The sequence below is a fragment of the Ochotona curzoniae genome, unplaced genomic scaffold, assembly GCF_017591425.1.
Source record: "Ochotona curzoniae isolate NIBS_2020 unplaced genomic scaffold, NIBS_Ocur_1.0 contig_1014, whole genome shotgun sequence".
NCBI lineage: Eukaryota > Metazoa > Chordata > Mammalia > Lagomorpha > Ochotonidae > Ochotona > Ochotona curzoniae.
In genome coordinates this window covers 30,799,044-30,820,648 of record NW_024464920.1, presented here as the reverse complement: position 1 = coordinate 30,820,648, position 21,605 = coordinate 30,799,044, and the positions used below count along the sequence as shown (strand labels likewise).

The following is a 21,605-nucleotide window of genomic DNA, read 5'->3' as shown; positions in this document are numbered from 1 at the left end:
AAGTTGCCTTCATCTTTCCTCACGTGTCTGTGACAGCTGGGGCTGGGTCAGGGTCAGGGTCAGGCCAAAGCCAAGAGCCAGGATCTTATCCCAGATCTCACATGTGGGTGCCAGAGAAGCCAAGAACTTGAGCCATCACTTGGAGCTTTCAGGGTGTGCTTTAGTAGGAATCTGGAATGAGTGGAGTAAGGACTCTAACCCAAGTATTCTAATATGGCATGTGGGCATTCCAAGCAGTATTTTAATCATTATGCCAAATATCTTCTCCATACTTTTCAATTCCATTTTTCCAAGAACATTTTAAAGTACTCTTACAGCTAATAACTAGTTATTGCTGGGCAGTCTTCTGGTCGTTCAGTGTGGGTGTTTACACCACCAGAAGCATCCTGACCTTTGGATGCTCTTCATACCTATATGCACCCATGTCCTATATGTATATGACAATCAGGGAAATGTGTTGAATGTTATTCTGTTCTTTATTTGTAAAAAGTAGGTTTTGTTAGGGACACATTATTAATATTTACATGATGGAAAGATTCAAGGTCTGGCATTTCTTTAAAACAGTCCAGTGTGCAGGTGAGATGAAGAAATTATCCTGGGAATATGGACAAAGCAGGATTGCTCAAAAATCAGTGACTATGACACTGATCGATGCATGCTAATTCATTACACTGGTTTCATCTTTTTATACAGAACTGTCTCTCTTTCTCTCTATATACTTGTATGTAAATTTTCACAACATATTCTTAAAAGGAAATATATATTCTCTTATAAAGCCTTATATGGATGCCTTTAATAAACAGATATTTAATTATTCTGGCCTCCTTTCCTTCACAGATGATGGTCGTAGGGGCAGCCTGCACTGGTATTTTTCAGAGCATATGGCCAGTCTGTTCACAGGGTGCAGTTCCCAGGGTCTTCTGCTGCCACTTGCTCCTGAAGAGCCCTACTTTGGCTTGGTCAATTTTTTCATAGAAATCATTTCCCTCAAAAGATTTCCATAATTTGGATCTAGTCTTTGCTTCTTGCCTTCTCCCACCTCAGCTATTTCCATTATTCTCTTTCTTTCTAAAATATTCTAAAAACATAGATCTTAAAACTTACTCTCAGACTTGGAAGCATTCCATTGTTTCTTGTTTCCCTAAATCCTTAAGGATAAAATATAACCCCTTGCCAAGAGCTGAGCTAGCACTTCCCTCCAGGGGGTCACACATTCTCCCCCATGCCATTCCAGTCTCCTAAACTCTCCCCGTTTCTGACATCTCTAACCCTTGCATGCTAGTTCTTGTACACTAACGTCTTCCTTCCATTTATTTCCCCTTAGATAATTTCTTCTCTTACTTCATACTTGGCTCCAATGTCTTATCCTTCAGGGAGACTGCTCAACACCTCAGCAAGAGCCAGAAAACTTTCTTAAGAGATCCTTTGACTTCTGTGAATTCTTTGGTATTTTTCTACTTCATTTTCATATCTGTCTCTCACCGAGAGGAGAAGATTAAAAATCAACGTGAATTCTCCCCAATGAATGAAATTAAACACCAAGGAATTAGAGTCATTCATGTAGTACTGATTTTTGGAGGGGCACAAGCCACTATAATATCCAGAGTTTCTGGCTCTCTGAAAACTAGTTTTGCCCTTATTAAGAATGCATAGACTGGACTGATATTCCCTCGACGTTTTTGTGATCTCTCTCCTTGTCTCCTTCATTACCAATAGGGTTATCCTGGAAACAGATGTTTTTATTTTCTTGTCTCCACCAATCTAGAACAATGCCTGCTATGTAGCAGAATTCTCCACAGGCCTGAAATGAGCAAATGGACACAACAATGCTAGCACGCAGTCACTGATCCACAGGAAGAGATCTGCCAGGGAGCTGTGAGTTAGCCAGTGTGCCTCATCAATTTGTTTGGTTTCTTTTCTCTAAGACAGGTAGGCAAAGTCAGTCTGGATTATCTCTGAGAATGAGACCTGAGCTGACACTGTAGGAACCAACAAATCCTGAACTTTCTCCCTCCACCATTCTAAGAGTATTAAGTCTGCTGAACTTCCAGTTTCATCTGCCTGCTTGGCTTTAGCCCAGCTGGCATCTGGAAGAACCTGCTACTTGGGAGAAGGGTAGTGGCTTCCACTTAGAAAGGGGTGCTCAGGGCATTCAAGAGGTGGAAGGGCTCCAAAATACTTTCTTTTGAAGGCTGTTACAGTTTAGAAAGCTTAGAAAGGAGCAACTCTAGTGTTTAACCGGAAGAGAAATTCTTCTGAAAAGAAAAACACAGAATCACCACTAAGTTTCAAAGTGAGGCTAAGCAGATGTTAACGATATTATAAGCAGCTTTTATATCACAACAGAAGGTTTACAACTATTAGTGAAAGACAGGAAAGGGGGCTAGCCTACTTGTTTGTTCTGCTCAGCTCTAGTTAAGAAAATTAATGGGACCACCGAACAGATGTAAAATTGCTGCGTTACTTATCTGCAGTGTTATTTTCAGCTTTCTTGAGTGCAGCCTGTTCAACAAAACGAACCCTCTCTGGCATGAATCCACAATGGCAGCTGCTTCAGTGGCCAAATAGGAGGCTTGGATATGAGAGACAGCCTTTGGAAGCACATGTTGGCAGGTCAATCAAAGTTCACTTCAGCTAAAAGTGATGAAACTGATTTTAGAATATGGCTAAGTTTCCAGAGTTGGAGAAATCTGAGAGACTAAATCATTAGAACAACATTTCCTACAACTTCTTAATTGTTGTGTGGTCATTTTACCTATTTATGTCAAGACAATACATTAAGAAACTTTCAAGAAGTTGCTGACTGTTTAAGAAGCAAATACAAATTTCTTTGCATGTGATAACTTCTAAGTCTCAAAGCTAGGGTGGCATTGCTTCTCAAAGCTCGGATTTAGGACCAGCAGCTTAGGAATCATTACAGAAGTGGTCAGGTATGCAAATTTTCAGTTTACCTTAGCCTTAAACCTGTAGAATTGGAAACTCTGGGAGAGGTGCACAATCAGCTACATTTTTACGAGGTCCCCCTGGTGATTCTGACATACTAAAATCGCAAGGCTATCTTTGGAGAGATTAAGATGAAAATGGAGAGAACACTATATTTTCCCTGGCTTAATGTTTTCTTTTCAAAAGACTTTCTTCTACTACCATTAGCACATCTAGAAATCTTCTGGGGAACTTGGATGGGATATATATATATTAATATTCAAATATAATGAATATATATTCATATTCAAATCTTAGGACAGATTTAAATAAAAATAAGGCTGTATTTGCATAAAGCTCTACCTGGAAATTTGTTAAGATACTTTGCTTTAGCTAGAACAAGTTGAAGCCTGGAAATGATTTTACATACACATTGGAGCTATGAAGGCAAACAGCTGAATTTCTGGTCCTTAAAAACATTCTACTTAGTGGTGGATGCTCTAAGTCACAACAGCAACCACTTACGACTGTACATCTGATTAACAGAGAGGCAGTGATCAAATGCAAACCCTGAAACTAAACTGCATGGGACAGATTTAGAAAACTCCATTTCTTCCCATAACTTAGTTATCCCTGCAGGAGCTGGCATTCTCATAGCAGGTAAAGTCACCACCTGTAATGCCTTCATCCCATACAGGAGCTGACTCACGTCCCAGATACTCTAGTTCCAATCTAGTTCCTGTCGACAGTGGAAGACTGCCCAAGTGTTTAGGCTTCTGTTTAACAAGTGGAACACCTGATGAAGCTCTTGGATCTTGTAGCCATCCAGAGAGTAAAGATCACCGTGCTTTACTTGAAGCTTCCTTCTTAGGCCCAGTTAAATCTTCAAACTTTCCAGTCTTCATTACACTGGACTCAAATAAAATCAAGGCAAAAGAATAGATTTTATTTCCATGAAGTTGTTTGTATCTTTGTGAACCTGAGAATTGGGTAGCAGCCATTGTCCTGAAGCCTTGGATCCATGCAAGAACCATCTGGCTCTGCTTGGGCTAGGTTCCTGTGGTAAAGAATGATAACAAACGCAAAAGTTCCTAAAGGCAGAATGGCAACCAGATTTAGAGGGAAGAAAACGTACACAACTCCAAGCATCACAGAAAATTTGGTCATTGAAAAAACAAGACTGAAATTACCTTTTAAAATATCCTAACCCTGAGTGTTGATAGCAAAGATTTCCTAGGACTTCCTGGGTACAAACATCATATCTAAATGCTTAAATATATTATCTCCATGTAGTTCTAAAACAGCCAGGTAAGGTAGGCAACAAACAGATGTTTGCAGGTGAAAAAACTGCAAACAGAGAAGTGAATCTGCCTACTTACTATTTTGCCCATTGTGAAGCCAGTACAGTATTCTGTCATTCTGTTCTGCTGCTGCCCCAGACTAAGTAATACATGAAGATAAAATGCAAGTTCTCTTGAATGTCTTATTCAATGCTGAAGTAAAAGGATTGCAACCTGTGGTTACTAACAAAATACTGTGGCCTCATTTCCCTGCTTTAAGTCCTTTAATGTTTGGTTTTGGGGTAAAGTCACATTTCTCCATATGGTTTATAAGGACCATAACCTATCTCCAGCGTACCTTCCCAGCATACCTACCCCCCGCCCCATGACCTTTCACATACTTTACGCACTGGCCTCGTCTACCTTCTACGATGCACTCTCCAACTCCACATTAACTAAACTCTTACAAGACCAAGGCTGTTAAAATAATTCCTTCAGCTCCCTGAGCTGAAATGAATGCCTCCACAATCTTTTAATATTTTGTACATACATTTATATTGCTATTTATTTTTTTTATATTTTGTGGTAACTAACTCCATGGTAGTAACTGTGTCCTTTTATATAAGCACCAGTAAGCCCTGGTATAGTTCATGGCATCTTACAGGTACCAAGTAAACATCGATGCAGGTGAAAAACAGACTTTTAGAAGGACACACACATTTGAGAATTGTTTTACCATCTCCTTGGCTAAGATACATAGCCAATCAATGAAATGCAAGAAACTGGGAGAAATATTTATGGTTTTGAAGCAACATCTGTTAAATCCAACTGGAGTACTATCTTAGGCAACTAAGCTATATCAACTGCGGTTATAAATTTCCTGTGGTTGATGAGATAACACTGCCAAAGGAGAGGAGCAGGTGGTTAATGAAAGACTCAAAATGTCTTGGGATACAGAGAGACCAATTGCAGTAGCAGTGATATTTCAGTGGGTACAGAAAATACACTGTCACCATTCAAATATACTGACTGAGAGAATGGCACTTATTCAATGTGCTAGCCACAAGCACGATTTCAGACTGTACATAGAATCAGTGACCATCCTAATGACAAATGCTTACTTTGCAATCAGTTATAATTTTAAGAATAAAAACAAATGCATGGAAGGCAATTCTGGAGGTAACTGTAATGAAAATAATACCTACTGACTGAACAGTGACTGTGCCAGCATGATATTCATTCAACAAGTTATAACAGCTCTTGATAGATTAGTATGCATACATGAAAGAAAACAGAATTGAATCTCAGATGAGTTTAACACTTGCCCAAATTCAGATGAGTTTAACAACTTGCCCAAGCCCAAATATGGGAGAATTGGGCTTTGAAATGTCATCTGGGGGTTGGAGTTGTGGCACATTAGGTTAAGCTGCTGCCTACAATACTGGCATTCCATTAGGGGCACTGGTTTGAGCCCCAGCTACTCCACTTCCAAACCAGCTGCCTGCTAATATGCCTGTGAAAGCAGAAGATGGCCCAAGTTCTTGACCCCTGTAATGAAGTGGGAGACCTGGATGAAGCTCCTCGCTCTTCCTCAGCTGCCGCATCCATTTGGGAGGGTGAACAATCAGAAAGAAGATCTGTCTCCTCCTTGTTCTCTCTGTACATCTTTACCTTTAAAATGAGCAAAATCTTTTTTTTTTTTCCTAAAGAGGTCTGATTTTCAAAGGGTGAGCTCTTTCTGTCAGCTCAATCTGGCTTTAACTAATCTCTGGCTAGGTTTCACATTCCAAGTCACAGAATTCCACCTATCCCCTCTTGCTTTGAGTGAGTAAAAAGGAACTCAGTTAGTAAAATTATATTCATAATCACATGGTGAAAGAGCACACCCAAATTCTTCCATATTTAAGACAGTATCAAGTTCACCATCTATATTCATATAAACAATTCTGAATGAGTAGATATTTTGGTATATAAATTTGAGAAAACTTAGCACGGGGAGATGTATTTTTCACAGTGATATACATGGTCTTACTTTGGGTATAGGCACATTTCTCAAGGATTTAGTACTTTAAAAATAGAATCCTGAAAGTTAAAGAAATACTTAACATGCATGACAACAGCCATAGTTCTAAGGCCTAGCGGTTGTAGCAAAAAGCTACAAAGGGAAAAATGAGCTAGAGAAAATCAGCAACTGAAAATAAGACCTAACATTCCAAGCACTCAGTGGCTTCCAAAGCTCCTGCCAATGTGTCTGCACAGCCAGTGTCTGGAATTGGACACACTCCTGAGCATGCCCACCATACATATTCATCTCTGGCTTGGCATTTCCACTCTGCAAAGGAGGTAGCCAAGATCTGCTTAGCTGGGCAAATCATGCAAAGCAGGTTTTTCCACAGGGCTTTGTCTCTTCTCTAGGAAAGAACCCACAGTGATGCCGGAGGCTTTATCCCGCTCTTGAAATAAATCCCCTTTAAAAAGTGCAGCTGAAGCAAACTTGTAAGGAGAGCGATGCAAATGTTGGAAGAGGAAATCAGTTGCTTGGGAAATAATGAGCACACACCTAAGTATGCTGTTGAACGCTGTTTACAAAATACATCATTACCAACTCTAAGGACGAAGGTAATGATGATTTTTATTTTGAATGGGAATTATAAACACATGGCCTGATTTGACTTGACCATGAGCTCTACACTTAGGTCTTCTTATTATGACTCTGGAATCCAAATTCTACAAACATTTCTAAGAAGATAATTTAAAAGAAGGTGGGTATAGAATAAAAATATGCATGTATATGTGCATAAAAATCTTTTATTCTAACTCAGCAATCCTACTTATAGGCATATTTTCTAAGGAGGTGATATAAAAAGGGTGTGGGAAACGTCATTCCAATTGGCTTTATCAAGGCAGCTGAAGGTGGGACTGAAAATTCTAAATCTATAGCAGGCTTTCTTTGTTTATAATTCTGTATGGGATATGAATGACATTATAAATATCCAAATGCCCTTGGAAGAATAAAATATTTTTCAGTTCTGATTTAAAGGAAGTAAAAAAAGTTCAAAAAAGACAGAAATCCACAAAGACACCTATGATAGTTCTACAATAATGACACTAAAGCAACAGAACTATTTCAGAAGGGTAAATAATTACAGGCAGTAAGGAAAACATAATAGGGGTTATTAAATAGTAAAGTGTTTATAATGTAAAAAATGACATGTCCACTGAAGTTATCAGTATGTGTTATAAATTTCAACAAGAAGTAGACAATGACCAGTTTCATTTGTTAGGGTAGAACCGCATGATGGTTAGGTTTTCATTTTTAAAACATTTGAATACAGTTACAATAACACTTCTTCAACAAAAATATCTTAATTGTACCATTTAAAATTCAAGCCATGTGGAACATACAATGCAAAGACTCTCAGCTATGGAAACACTGCTGGAATGCCACCTCCAAGTCTACCGTCATTTGGTTGGTGATAGGTAGGCAGTTAGGAAAATCAGTCTGGACTCGGGAGGCCATCAGTACCTGAATTGTCCTCATCCTTGCGGATTTTCAGCTTCACAAGTTCTTCACATTGTTGGAGGATCTGGACAGCATCTTCCATGGAGCAATTGTCCAGCCGGATGTTATCTATTGCAAGTAACTTGTCCCCAAGTTCCAGGGTTCCGGTTCTGTTGGTGAACAAACAGTAATATGTGACTAAAGCTAACCGCCTTAACAGGGTGCTCCAACAGGCATTAAAGACAATGTGGTTTTATGGTACTCTTTAGGGAAGAAGTTCTTCACTGTTTTATAAATGACATTGATTGACAACCTCTTTACCACTTTCCAGGTTTATTTGAGATGGATGCCATGACATTAAATAGCAGAGTATAAAAACATTGCTATGCTTTCTTCATTAAACCAGCACATCGACACAGGCCTGAGCTTCCTAGAAAGGGAAACAGTGGGCTGGGGTCTACAGAGACCCTGGCGTCTTTATGCTTCTCTGCTTTTTCCCATCATTTATGATCCTTGGAAGCCTGGACACCTGGAGAGTGCTGAGAGGGGCAGAGACCAAGGCAGGGAAGGGTTTGACATGGTCTGAGACCACCTGTCTCAGACACTTCCATCTGCATCTAGAAACTCAGTATGGTTGGAATAGGAAGAGAAGATGAAGATGAATCTGATGCTCCCTATTTGAGAAGTCAGCACAGTAGTCTCATCCTGGCTGTGGACCACTATAGGTATGCTAAAAGTCTTCAAGGCCCATCAAGAAGTGGGAAAAATAATGAGAGTGTTTTGTGCACATGTGTGTCTATGTGAACCTATGTACAGACACACATATTTGTAAGAAATGTCCTTTACATTTTATGTCTGTGACAGAGGATGCTATTTCCCAGTATCCCTTTCCTTCTTTTGGGTCATGCCCGAAATGCATTCTCCAAACTGTGTCAGCATCCTCTCTACTGGTGAATCATGGAATGGCTCTCCAGGCTGGGGATACTCAGTAGCTGTTATGTGAAAGAAAGCCTTCCGTCTTGTTTGATTCACTGCATTTGTAATCACAAATGCCTCACTGTAGCTGAGCCTATAACTACATCCCTAAATCCATACATTACCCTTCCTACATTTAAAAAAAAATTATTCATTAATTTTAAAGAGAAATTCTTCCATGCATTGGTTTACTTCTCAAATGCATACAACAACTGCCGCTAGCCAGGCAAAAGCCAGGAGAACACAACACCATCTGTGTCTCCCATGTGGCTGGCAGGAATCAAAGTCTTGGGCCATCGCTGCCACCTCCCAGTGTGTACATTACTGAGAAGCTGAGGAGGCAGGACAGAATCCCAGACACTCTGACAAGGACCTGCAGTGTCCCCTTCCTACTTTAGAGTGCTACAATATTTCTTTGATGAAATCATGATAACTGATGGAATTTCTTAAAGTCTTTCGTTGGAAAATAAAAGTTAACAGAGTCGTAACAGTATTCTGTTCTTTGAAAAACATTCTTACATGTCAAATAGACATTTCGAGATGCTTTGATTTTGATCATATATGGTCCAATGGGTAATGTGAACATTATATAAGACTGAATTATCTATCCTGCTTGCCCACCAGAACATTCGTCCATGAGTTAGTATCTCCAGGTGGGATACCTCTCCTAACTGGGAATCAAAGATGGAAAGATGCTCAATGAAGGATACCCAGACCAATGAAATACTCAAAATAGTTCTAGCTGATGGCTGCCTGCACTGGGTGAGTTTATAACTTGATATGAGGGGAGAGATTCATGTTGTCATTGCTACTAGGGATGTCACATGTGACTCATTAATAGTGGCTGATTGAAAAATTCTGACAATACAGTGGTCCATTAGCAAGGTCTGCATTAGGTACAGAAGGAATCATTTCTAGTTAAAGAGAGGATTTTGAATAAACGAGAAGTCTATTTTCCTTACCTGTGAGCTACACTTCCTTTCTTGATATCTGAAATGACAAGAGGGTCTCCTGGTTTTCTACTGGATGGTGCTGTAATAAGATGGAAGAGTCATATGTTTACATGACTGATGATCTGTCCACCACTGTACATTTCTGATTCATTATAATAATGAGTTAGGAAATATGTACATTATATACAAAATTAGTTAATGTACTTATAGACTCAAAACAAAGGAAAAGTCAATTTAAATTTGCACTGAAGAAAGTAACTAAAAAGTTGTCATCAAGGATTAAATCTTTTTCTAAAAAAATTATTATTGCAATTATTAAAAACAGAGATGGAGGGAGGGAAGGACAGAATTGGCTAATTGATTCCATCCATTGGTTTACCCTCTAAATACCCACGAGAGGTGGGACTGGGTCAGGCTGAAGCTGGAAGTCCAGAACTCAAATCAGGATCTTCCAAAGGGGGGGGCAGGCTTTAACTGAGCCATCACTTGCTGACTTTGCTTATTAGCAGGAAGCTGGAATTGGGACTGGGGATAGGACTCAAATCTAGGCACTCCAGAGAGGGTATAAAGAGTAAGCACATCAGAAGGAGAATACTGAAAACATCTGGGAGGTCCCCTCAGTGATATCAATATGTGGTCCAGTCTCCTACCCCTTTCTCCAGTCTTTTCTGGGGAGATACCACTGTTGACAGCAAAATGCCATAGAATGCAAGTGCGTTGGGTGGATGGAAAGAACAGATATAGAAATTATTTTTTTCTACATGGAAATCTTCAGCTGGATGGATGATAAATTTTTAAAATCTTACAGATTCATATCTAAAAGCCATGAAATGTTCTAGAATGTGACTTATTTTATTGACTATAGCAAAGTTTATTACCACCTAATTAAAATTTTATATATACTGACATTCTAAACATACGCATGTAATTTCTGTTGAGTGTATAGATAAGATACTATTTTTCACAGTGGTAAGTTCTGTACTTTGTATGCTTTCTCAGGAATATGTCCACTTGATGAGAATGAAAAGCAACTAGGATTGAACCTAGTCATAAATAATGCTGGAAATGATTTATAGTACACATAAGTTTAAAAAATCACTTAATTTGAAAGGTTTGCACATTTAATTTAGGAGTTTGAAATTTAAAATGAATGATACTACCATTTGTAAAACAACAGCAATTTGCCTCCAGAGGAGTTTGCCAACCTAAAGCCAGAAATGCTTTCCTTTAAGAGATAATTAAAAAGGTTCTTAAAATATGGTTTTATTACAAATAGTAGAATCATCCCATAAAATCATAGAACCATATCGTATCCAATAATCCCAGGAAAATGTTTATGTACAAGAACACATGGTTTAATATTCTTATACAACATTTAAAGAGAAAGCAAACGCATATATCAGTACCTATCCACTGTCTAAATTAGTCCATAGTAAAAGTTAATGATGCTTCATTTAAACATTATTCCTCACGTCTAGCAAAGAATACAAAACATTCTAGTAACCAAAACTAATTCATATTTTAAAACGTTATTCAACGATTTGATGTAATTCCTCTAGAGAAATGTAAACATATAGCATTTTTATTCATTCCATATTTTAAAACCACAAATTGTTCTATGTATAGGGCACAAAAAAATCTTTGTAGCTACCAGCAAATATAACTTTTCAAGCAGCTGCCAATGAAACTTCTCAGGGATGTTGCCAAGCTGTAGTAAACATCACAGAGCACTCAATATTTCCTTTGGTTTTTTCAAACATCATGTTCCACTGAAATGGTCTTAATAAAAAAAAAAAAAACCTAAACAGCAGTCGGGCTCAGCATGGTGGCTAAAGTTTTCGCCTTATATGCACAGGGATCCCACGTGGGCCCCAGTTCATATCCCGGCTGTTCTGCTTCCTATGCAACTCCCTGCTTGTGGCTTGGGAAAGTCGTGGAAGACAGCCCAAAATCTTGGGAACCTGCACCCATGTGGGGGGACACCTGGGGGAGCTCCTGGCTCCTGGCTCCTGGCTTTGGACTGGCTCAGCTGCTGCTGTTGTGGTCACTTGGGGAGTGAATCAACGGGTGAAAAATCTTCCTATCTGTCCTCCTCTCTGTAGATCTGACTTTCCAATAAAACAATCATCACCTAGGCAGCCATAGAGGCAATGGAACACATCAAACCCTTCTCCGTTATTTTTGTAATAGAGGAGAAGAGCGGTGTGTTCTAGTTAGAAACTTCTTATGGTTTATCGTGGGGAAAGTGGACATTCTCACATTTGCTAGATTCTTCTTTATCCTTAAGCAAATCCATACCCATGTCCTGAGAAGGTACATCAACAGGATGCTCACTGGGGTAATGAAGCCAGCACACCATGCATGCACACCAGGCACCCTACGACCTTTCCCACACTGCCAGTATATCTTAAATTTCCCTTACTTGAGAAAAAAATCATAAAACAGGCATATGGACTTGGTTTGTGGTATCAAACAAATACAAATTATTTGTCAACATTTAAAAATTAGTGGATTCTCTGTAGACACATAGCTTCTTCTTGATTCTGAGAAAAAGAGGCAATCATAGTATAGTGGCCAAGATCCAGGATTTGGCACTCAGAATTGCTGGGTTCAAAATCCTAGCTGTCCAGGGTAATAGCTATGTGTGCACAAGGTCCTTCAGAGCTGAGTTTCCTCATCTGCTAGCGGTGATGAGTAACAGCAGCACACATCCCGAATACTTCAGGATCACGTGAAATGGCTGGACTCCTGCACCAGGATGCAGGATGCAAACATTTACAACAGCAGCACTGAGAGAAGTCAAGCAGCTTTCTATGACTTCTCTCCTTTTCTGTTGAATGAAATATTCCCGTCCTTATCTGTTGTCTGTTTTAGTTTGCTTATTTTCTTGTGTCTATGATGAATTCAACTCCACAGATTGGTCACAAAAATCCATAAATAACCTTTTGATACAGTAAGTTGTATCAGGAATTCTAGCAGAACTCCCTGGACTAGATTCTTTCTAGGACTGATACATGACCTTGGGAACTTCCTTTCTACAGGCCCTAGAAACCCAGAGGGAATTTTCTCCCTTACAGCCACAGACAACATGCATTGTGAGTCCAAATCTCTCTCTTTCTCGCTTTGTTTTCTTTCGTTTTATTTTGTATCTCTCACTGTTATTATTTTCCATGATACAGTTTTGTAGGTATAAGGATTCCCCCCTCCATCTCTCCTTCCTCCTTTTCTATTTTCCCTGCCCCACTATTTTCCTCCATATTGTTACAGTAGTATACTCCTTCAGCTACAGTTACAAGTCTAACATTTCACTTTTTAAGTGTATCATGGCATTGCAGGAATGGGCAATGCTGGAAAAATCTAGTATCATATTGTCAGAGTACATTTACAGCTTCATTGGGTATCTGTCTTCCTTTTATTCAGGAGTAGAAACGCACACTACAACATATCTTCATTTCCTGCTATGCTAGTCTCCATTACACTCATCTATGAGAATACATGGATACACTTATTTATCTATATATCTGCCTGTTTTTATTTTTGCATGAATGTCGTCTTAGTGAGAACATGACATCTTTCATCTTCTATTTTGGTGATGCTCATTTTCTAGCAGGTTTCTGAGGAAGAACACAAAGGAGGAGAACTTTATAACTTAACATTTAATTTTCAAGAAATATTTGTTCCCCCGTGGATGTTATCTTGTGATAGCATGCTTGATATACATTTGGTGACAGATCTCTTAATAAAGATTTTAGGCTAGAGAACTGATTCCTTTGGAAATGTGAAGGAAATCTACTCTTTTGTTGACTATTGCTTTCTGTCTTCCAGTCCTGGCACAGAAAAGCCTGTCATTCTGAGTTTCTGATTATTATTGATATTATTCAGATATGTATGAAACCCTCTCCTCACCTCCACCACAGGAGCCCTGCAGGATTCGTCTTCTATTCAGTGTTCCTACGGATGTTCTCTTTCAAGGGTTCACAGCCAATCAATTTGGAAAGAGAGCCATCAATTTTTTCTTTTTCCCCTTCTCTTTAATGTGTCTTAGTTGAATGTGTTGCCATTTATACTCAGCCTGTGAATTTTTTCCTTCCAGTCTAGATTTTCACTTATTTATTTTCTCCTAGTATCTTAATTTTTTCCTATTTTAATTTCATTAATTTTTAATTGCTGCTGTATTTTCCAACTTCCAGAGCTCTTTGTTGCGTGCTAGATGTTATTTTCTACCAGGATCCACTCCCTGCCCACCCTTAGCGATACACATGTTGCTAATAATATTAATGGTAGGATTTTGTTTTCCAGTTTTCTTCTTCCTACATAAGCCATAGCTGTGGGTTTCCTGCTTGCTTTTGCTGATAGTTTTATATATATATACATATACATATATGTTTTTTTTTTCAAATAGCTGTTTTATTCTTAGTTGTGTGTTCCTGCTAGAAAACATGGCCCCTCTGGCAGGGTCGGAGAGGAGCCACTTAGTGGTGTAGAGAAAGGCAGCTGAGGGACTGGCTGCTTTTCCCTGGACTTCAGCCCTCCTGTGTTAGCTTCATTACTCTTACTTCTTTTAACTTTCTAACTGCACCAATCTCCAAGTCTCCCTGAACTACAGGAAGCAAATTAGTTTCATTGTCAGCTTTGATTGTTGTTGCCTATTTTCCTTCTTTCAGATTTTTGCCATTTATAAAGTGTTGCATTGTTATTTAAAAAAGTGAAAGCATGTGTTGCTCTAGCCGCCATCTTCTGACTTAGCCATTTTAGAATCTCCTGTCATTCACCATAAAACAACAACAACAAAAAGCTGTTCTTTAGTCAACCTGAAATCTTTTCAAGTAATTATGGAGACAACTAGAGTCTCTATTTTTGATTTTTATATGTCCCTTCACATAAAGCCTAGTAAACTGCTAAATTTTGAAATCAGTTTAATGGGAATCAACAAAATATTCCAAAATATTCTATAGCATACAGCCATTCATGAAACTTACTTTATTCATCAAGTACTTTGTTCAGAATCTGACCAAATGTCCAAACCACATTAACACAATCAATCACCTTTAATTATAAGTATCTAAATAATGTGCCAAGTAAAGCAAGTTATTTGATTTGAAGTAGTGAGCAGTTTTCTTGGAAAGCTGGCAAAAAAACTACCCCATGAACCAAGACTTAAGGGAAAAATTACAGATTAGTTGTGATTCTGAGACAGGGTGCTTTATGATTTTTATAAAACGTAAAGCAAGCCTTTGTACTTGTAAGCTATTCATTCACAACTTAAAAGGAAATCCAATAAACTAACCACATTCTCAAACCATGGTCTTTTGCTTTTCTGATAAAGGATCTGGTGAGGTTTGTCAATCAGACAGCAAAGGGACTTGATGCACTAACAGTAAAGCTGCCATTAAGTCCGACAGAATGGGCTTGGAAATCTGCTTCATCTGTTATTAGCTCTGTGTCTTTGGGCAGGGGACTCAGTCAAGCTGTACTTTCCTCTTTCTAAATCAGGGATAGATGTCAAAGGACTGCTTTAAGGACCAAGAGAGAAATCACTGTGCAATGCCTAGGATAAACTAGACACAAATCCCAATAATAGAATGTCAAAAGAAAACACCAACATCCAAAGGACTTTACTAACAATTGCACATGACAGAGGCAAGCAGGGTTCTCTGACTGGGAAGGCAGGGGACCCTGCCAGAAGGCTCAAGCTCTCATTTTTGATTGTTTGGGGTGTGAGATCTAATTTCCAGCTCCATACTGCATCCTTCTGCTAGGCCATTCCACTTTATCTGCTGCAATAAATCACTCTATATTGTAGCAGCAACATCGATAAAAGTAACGCCCGATGTTAATGTGCTGTGAATGTTTTCTAAGGAGCTTAAGAAAATTAGTCTAAAACTGCTCATCACATCAGGATGAGAGGGTCTCATTTCTCAGTCAATTAGGTCTGAAGACTGAGCAGCAAAGACTCTGATGGGGGGCTTCCAGAGCTGCAGACCGTTTAGAGTTTCCACAAGGTGAAGAAGGCAGAAAGCGGACTTTGCACAGTGAGTGGGAAAAATCCATGAACCCTCCCCAGAGCCTTGGCTTCACTAACAGAGCCTGTGTTTGAAAAGGCAGTCTCTGGATTTCCTACTTAAAAAGCACAATTATAGTTGGCACTGACTTTTGTGGTCTACAGCTGTGCTTAGAATATGTCACAAGAGTATGTATAAAAAATGATCAAAGTCACTAACATGTGTCAGAATTTCCAGTGTGTTCTAGGCATTTTGCACCTATTAGCATGTTTAATCTTATCCACAATGTGATGAAGAAAGAACAATACATGCCATTTCCTAGACAAGGAAAACTGGAGCCAGAGGTTTGGGAAGTGGGGCAGGCTCTGAATCCTTGATTTTTAAAAAAATTGTTTTCCAAGTCAAATCTTCTTTTGTCCACAGAACAATCTTGGCACAAGCATGTGTAAGAAGCATTTAAAAACTGAATGAAACGTCATCATTTAATTCCAGTTTCCATGAGGATTTTGATGTGCCCTCAACTCATGAACATGTCCTGGGGCACACAGTGCCTGGCAGCACAAAATAAGACTTCTCATTCATTCACTCAACTGTTGCAGGTATTCAGTAAGCACCTTGTATGTGCCAGGAACTGAGTTAGGCTTCAGAAGTTATATAATAACAATGGAAATAAATTTTGGTTTCTTTCTTTCTTTGTTTCAAATAAATTGTTCTCTCAACCAGCAAAATACTAGGCTCTCCACCACAAGATACAACGGAGCATGGTCAGAATGAATTGCATCAATTAAGCCATTGCTCTAGAGGGCTGGTGAAAAGTTTATACAACTTTACGCATCGTTTCTTCATCCAGGACACTCTAGCACTTTCAGCATCCACAAGAGCTCATGGCTGGATGAAGACTCAAGCCACTCCTATGGCAGCTCGTGGGTTGTTGCCACTTCTGGTATTAAAATCAATACATCACAATCTTGTTGTTCACATTTTTTCTGAATCATAATACTACTCTTAGTGATGAAGCAGATATATGTGGCTTACTGGATATAACTAAAATGTCACTTTTCTGTGTTAAATTCATATCATCGAAGTTGAGTTAGCCTAGCCCATTTGATAATGCTCAACTGAGATTCTTTATTGTTGCATTAACCATTGACATAAATACTGTCATGTCAGTACAATGAGGCACTTTGACACAACTTGATCATTTTTACCTTGAAAGGATCACCTCTTGGTCACAGCCATTTACCTCCCTATCTGCTTTGGTCTTTAAGCATTATTATCCTGAGGCATTAGTGGATGAACTTAATCTATGGATATTAAAAGCACACATACACAATTTCTGTTTTATAAAGGGCCATGGGGGATGAAATTTTCCAAGCTGTTTTACAAAAGCAGATGTGAAACTAGAGCCTTGGGGGAAAAGAGAGTTAAACACATTCATATACCTGGTTTTCCTTTTGGTTTGATTATTGAGACACTCTGCACCACGAGGAATGCAGGAATTCACTAAAGTAAGATTCATTAGGACCCTGAAATGGACTAAAGATATATGGTGGGCATATGGGAAGACAATCTTAAAAGTAACTGAATGAAATTTCTACTAGTTAAATTGCAAGGAAAACTTAGTCCACAAAATACTAAAAAGCAGACAATCTACATGCACTTATCTGCACATTTATCACTTCAATATTCATTGAGGATGTGTGAGCATGGGTAATTACTACTCACCAGCCATGGCAGATTATTTTCATTTAATATTCAAGACAACCCTTTTTGTGGCTATACTAATTTTTACTGATGAATAGGATCATAGAGAGTTTAATTTTCCCAGTTTACACAGTAAATACTGGAGGCATAACTGGTTCCAGTTTTCTATCATGGAACACAATCTCGAAAATAATACTTAAAATATTTGTTTAATCTGAAAACCATTTGACAACACGCATCTAACATATTTTTACAATTCTCTCTATATTTTTAATTAACTTATTTTAAAGACAGGGATATTTTCAGAGATACACAGAGATAAAGTTCCTATTCACTGACTGCCTCCCTAAATGCCTGCAATGGCTGGGGTTGGGCCAAGGCCAAGGCTGAGAGACGGGAACTCAGCCTGGGTCTCCCTTGTAGGTGTCATAGGAACCCAACTGTTTGAACCATCACCTGTGAGCGCCCAGGGCACACATGTCTAAGAAGCTTAAGTCAGGAGTCAGAACATGCACTTGACTCTAATACAGGACAGGAGTGCCCTAACTGGTCAAACTCACCCTCAAATTTCATACTGTAAACAAAAGCCAAGACTTCTACTTACAACTTATGGTTATTCCAAGTTCCACATTGTGCTTCTTAGGGAGCTTTACATGGAATGTTCCACTACTGGGGATGACAGACTCTGTAATTGCAAAACAAAAATGAGTGTGTTTATAGAACAAGCAGATAATTGGAGCACCAAGGACAAGCTGCATCAGAAATACTTGCATCATGAACATCTGTTGTTAAATCTGTAGGAAGCATACGAGTGTTTGTGAAAATAATCATGCTGGCATTACTCTGGTTCTGGTGATAATACATGAGGGGAATTCAAAAAGACTGTAGAAAAATGGGACTCAAAGATATAGACATTTTGGTACAAAGGCTTTTAAAATTCATGTTTATACAAGGGATTTTTAAAAAGTTCATGGAAAATGTGCATTATGAGAAAATCATACATAAGATTTCAGTGTTTTCTGCCAAAATAAACATCTTCTAATTCAATTTCCCATTAACGTTTTAAAGTTGTATTTTATATCCATAAGACATTATGTACAATGTTTAGCAATAGTTGAGCTTGCTATTTTTCACTTGTGATGCAGGCATCATGTACATCAAAATTACAGATTCCAGAATCGTCCCAATTTATGACATTGGAGTATCTGAAGATGCAGCCTAGAAATCCACATTTTAAACCTCTTTTCCAGGAGATGCTTAGGGATACTGAAACATGAACAGTCTCAAAGCGTCTTACACTTTCCCCCAGCCATACTTTTCCAGGGTTTACTACTCAGCAATTATCGCTGTTGCCTGTTTCATCTGTTGCTGGAAGGTAACTGGCACAACAGACTTCAGGAGAGATTTTAGCTTGAGAGGATGGTGGTTGCTTGGTGTGGGAAGGAAAGGTACCTTTATTTTGTGAGCAGCTGAAAAGAGCATGAAAGAGGTAGAAGCAAGGGTGGTTGATGTTCATAGTATTTCACAATTGTATGGTGCTGGCCAAGGCCTTCAGACTGGATGCTGACCAAATTTCTAACACATGGATCCAAGAAAGACTAATGGTGTCAAGGGTAACCCTTTAGTTTGTGGATTCTGGGGAGCTCCAGAAGATTCCAGAGAGGACAGAGGACAATAGAACATGTAGATGGGTTCAGACAACAGCCAACCAGTACAGAGGGAAGCTAACACTGTAGCAACAGAGAGGGAATCAGTGTGTACTGACTGACTCTCAGCTGATTTTATTAGGATCTAACTCTTTGTGAAAAAAACCACCACATCTTCTTAAATATACTTTTAAAATTCCTCTAATCAGTTAAGAGTTAATGACAATGTTAAAATGGAAACATTCTCTGAAGATAATATCTATTTGTACTAGACTGCTAATGATTATAATAAATTTTGAAGGTTTTAGAAAGATGTGAGTAGTAGTCTCAAGAGCAAAGGAAGTATTAGGGAAAGATTGTGCAATGATAAAATACTTTAAAGTACTTTAACTACTCGATTAACCTGACTCAAAAATGACTCTCCCATCCAGTACCCCAAGAACTAACTAAGCAGCTGTGATATGGGCAGAACTATTAGGGCCTCAGGCACCAAGTCCAATATGTCAACCACACAGGAAAGAGATTCTGGGTCTCTGCAGAGCAGAAGTAAAAGCTAGGACTGAGCTTATCCCTTTATTGTTCTTCCTTAAGTTGTTCTTGTCCTTTCTCATAAAGCATTCAGGCAGTAATCCTTTTACAAGACCAAGATCTGAATTTCCAACTGGGAAGGCTGGCCTTAGTGTTCAACATGCCTGTCCCGAAGTGGCAAGGTTTGGTCAGCACATCACAGTAGCCAGTGTGTAAAGGGAATAAAGCACAAGTCTGTGGGAGGAGACAGCTAGAAGTCTTGGAAAGTCTACAATTGGTCTTGAAAACTGACCTCTGACGCAAGCTCTCCTGGCAGTGAAATACAAATTTTTCGCTTCCCATAAATGCCTATTGTCCACCTAAATTAGCAGGAGTACATTTCCCTTATTTGCCCTTAAAGATCTCTGATGAACATGTTGATTCAGTAAAGCAAATGAAATGGAAGAAAGCAGAAACTGCTGAAAGAGCCGAGTGCACTGGTGGACAGGGGTTCGCGGCACAGCAAGAATAAATAATTTGAATCTTTGGATAAAGCACATAGTTGATCCATAAAGAAATGTGCAAGAAGCATCACTGTCCATGCAGATCATTTTGTGAATGTGTAACTGTTCTAGTGTTTTCTGCTTTAAGAAATGTTCTCTGTGAAAGGGAATGGGAGCATACTGCATGCTTGTATGAGTACCTGTATCTAAACATGCAAATGACATCTTGCCCATAAAGCTACGCTTATATAAGTACAGTCTCTGAATTACAAAGGCTGGAAAACACCAATCTATGGTAGTTACCATAGTAACATTTTGCTTTTATAACTTTTAATGCAGGGAAACTTGACCAAGATTAACACTGTTAATGATACTGAGGGAGATGTTATCACTTCCAGGAAAACAGTAATGGATCACATTTGACTACATAATATTTGAAATATTCATAATGATAAACAAATACCAACAAATGAATCTTTTTGATCAAGCTGTGGCTTCATTTTAATCTTTAAATGTCAACATGATTTATTTTCTATTTGTTAGTTTTTCATTGCATGATTATTTGGCTGTAAAAGCAAAGGTCCATTTAATTTGGGGTTTCATGAAGAAATACTACTACAGGGGAAAAACATCCAATATTTGGAAAAACATCAGGTTTAGAGTAAGTCAACAGCATCTGAGAATAAATGATGTTTATTTTCTTAGACTCCCTTGAGATTATTGTGCACACCCCTGGCTTTGCTTTATCTTGTTAATACCATAATTAAAAACACATTCGGGTAAACAAAGATTTCCTTCCTTCATTTCTGCCCGAAGCAGTCACTGTTGGCAGAACCAGATAACCGCCACATGATAATCCATCAAGCAGGACTCCCTCAGTGGGGATAAGTCAAGGCTTAACTCCCATCCATTCAGAAAGGCAAGGGGGTTGGGGTGGATCCAATAATGACAGCAAACACCATCTCATAAGATTTTCACTGAGACTTCTAAGATAAAGCTGTGTTTTATCTAAAAATAACCTTCAGAGTTCAAACTTGAAACTTCAAGTACAGATGGTATTTATTTTAGGTAGAAATATCAGTATTAAACAAAGGAAAATGTACATTGTGCATATCTTGTAACAATTTTATCAAACTAAGACATTTTGGTAGATAAATATTAAAATTAAGCATTTATTAATAAATACAATAAAGTTATGTAGTTAGGAGCACCTTTAACCAAAAATAATTTCCATTGAAGTGATTATGTTTGCAGAATAGCACTTATTTAAAGTTATTTTTATTTTATTTAAAGTTCAGTCGAAATTGTACTCACAGTCACGCCTTTAAACATTTTCTGTGACTTCAAATATTTATAAAATAGAGATAGTACCTGAGATCCAAGGATCTGAGAATGAATATCTGGTTATAAATATCTCAGAGGAAGAGTTTTGGAAAGGGATGGCTCACATTGAGACAGTCGGGAGTGAATGCAGAAGGGACGGCTCAAGAGCTACCCCACTGAGGTCCCAAATTCTTGATTGGCTGAAGATATTTTTTGATCCTAAATTTTCAACAGATTCTGTTAGATGAGTAGTCACTAACTAGAGTATTTCATTGAGGATTCTGATGT

At 38.5% G+C, this 21,605-nt stretch overlaps 1 protein-coding gene across 11 annotated transcripts in view; it reads right to left on the bottom strand.

Annotated features, from left to right (window-relative positions):
- Positions 1-21,605, bottom strand: part of GRIP1 (glutamate receptor interacting protein 1) — a 570,734-nt gene that overhangs the window by 39,666 nt on the left and 509,463 nt on the right. For all 11 annotated transcript variants that reach the window (XM_040982180.1, XM_040982200.1, XM_040982132.1 and 8 more), the window contains 3 exons: positions 17,943-18,023; positions 9,642-9,711; positions 7,729-7,874 (listed from right to left, as the gene is read on the bottom strand). In XM_040982180.1, the coding sequence (XP_040838114.1) occupies positions 7,729-7,874; positions 9,642-9,711; positions 17,943-18,023 (297 nt within the window). The remainder of the gene's footprint in view (positions 1-7,728; positions 7,875-9,641; positions 9,712-17,942; positions 18,024-21,605) is intronic.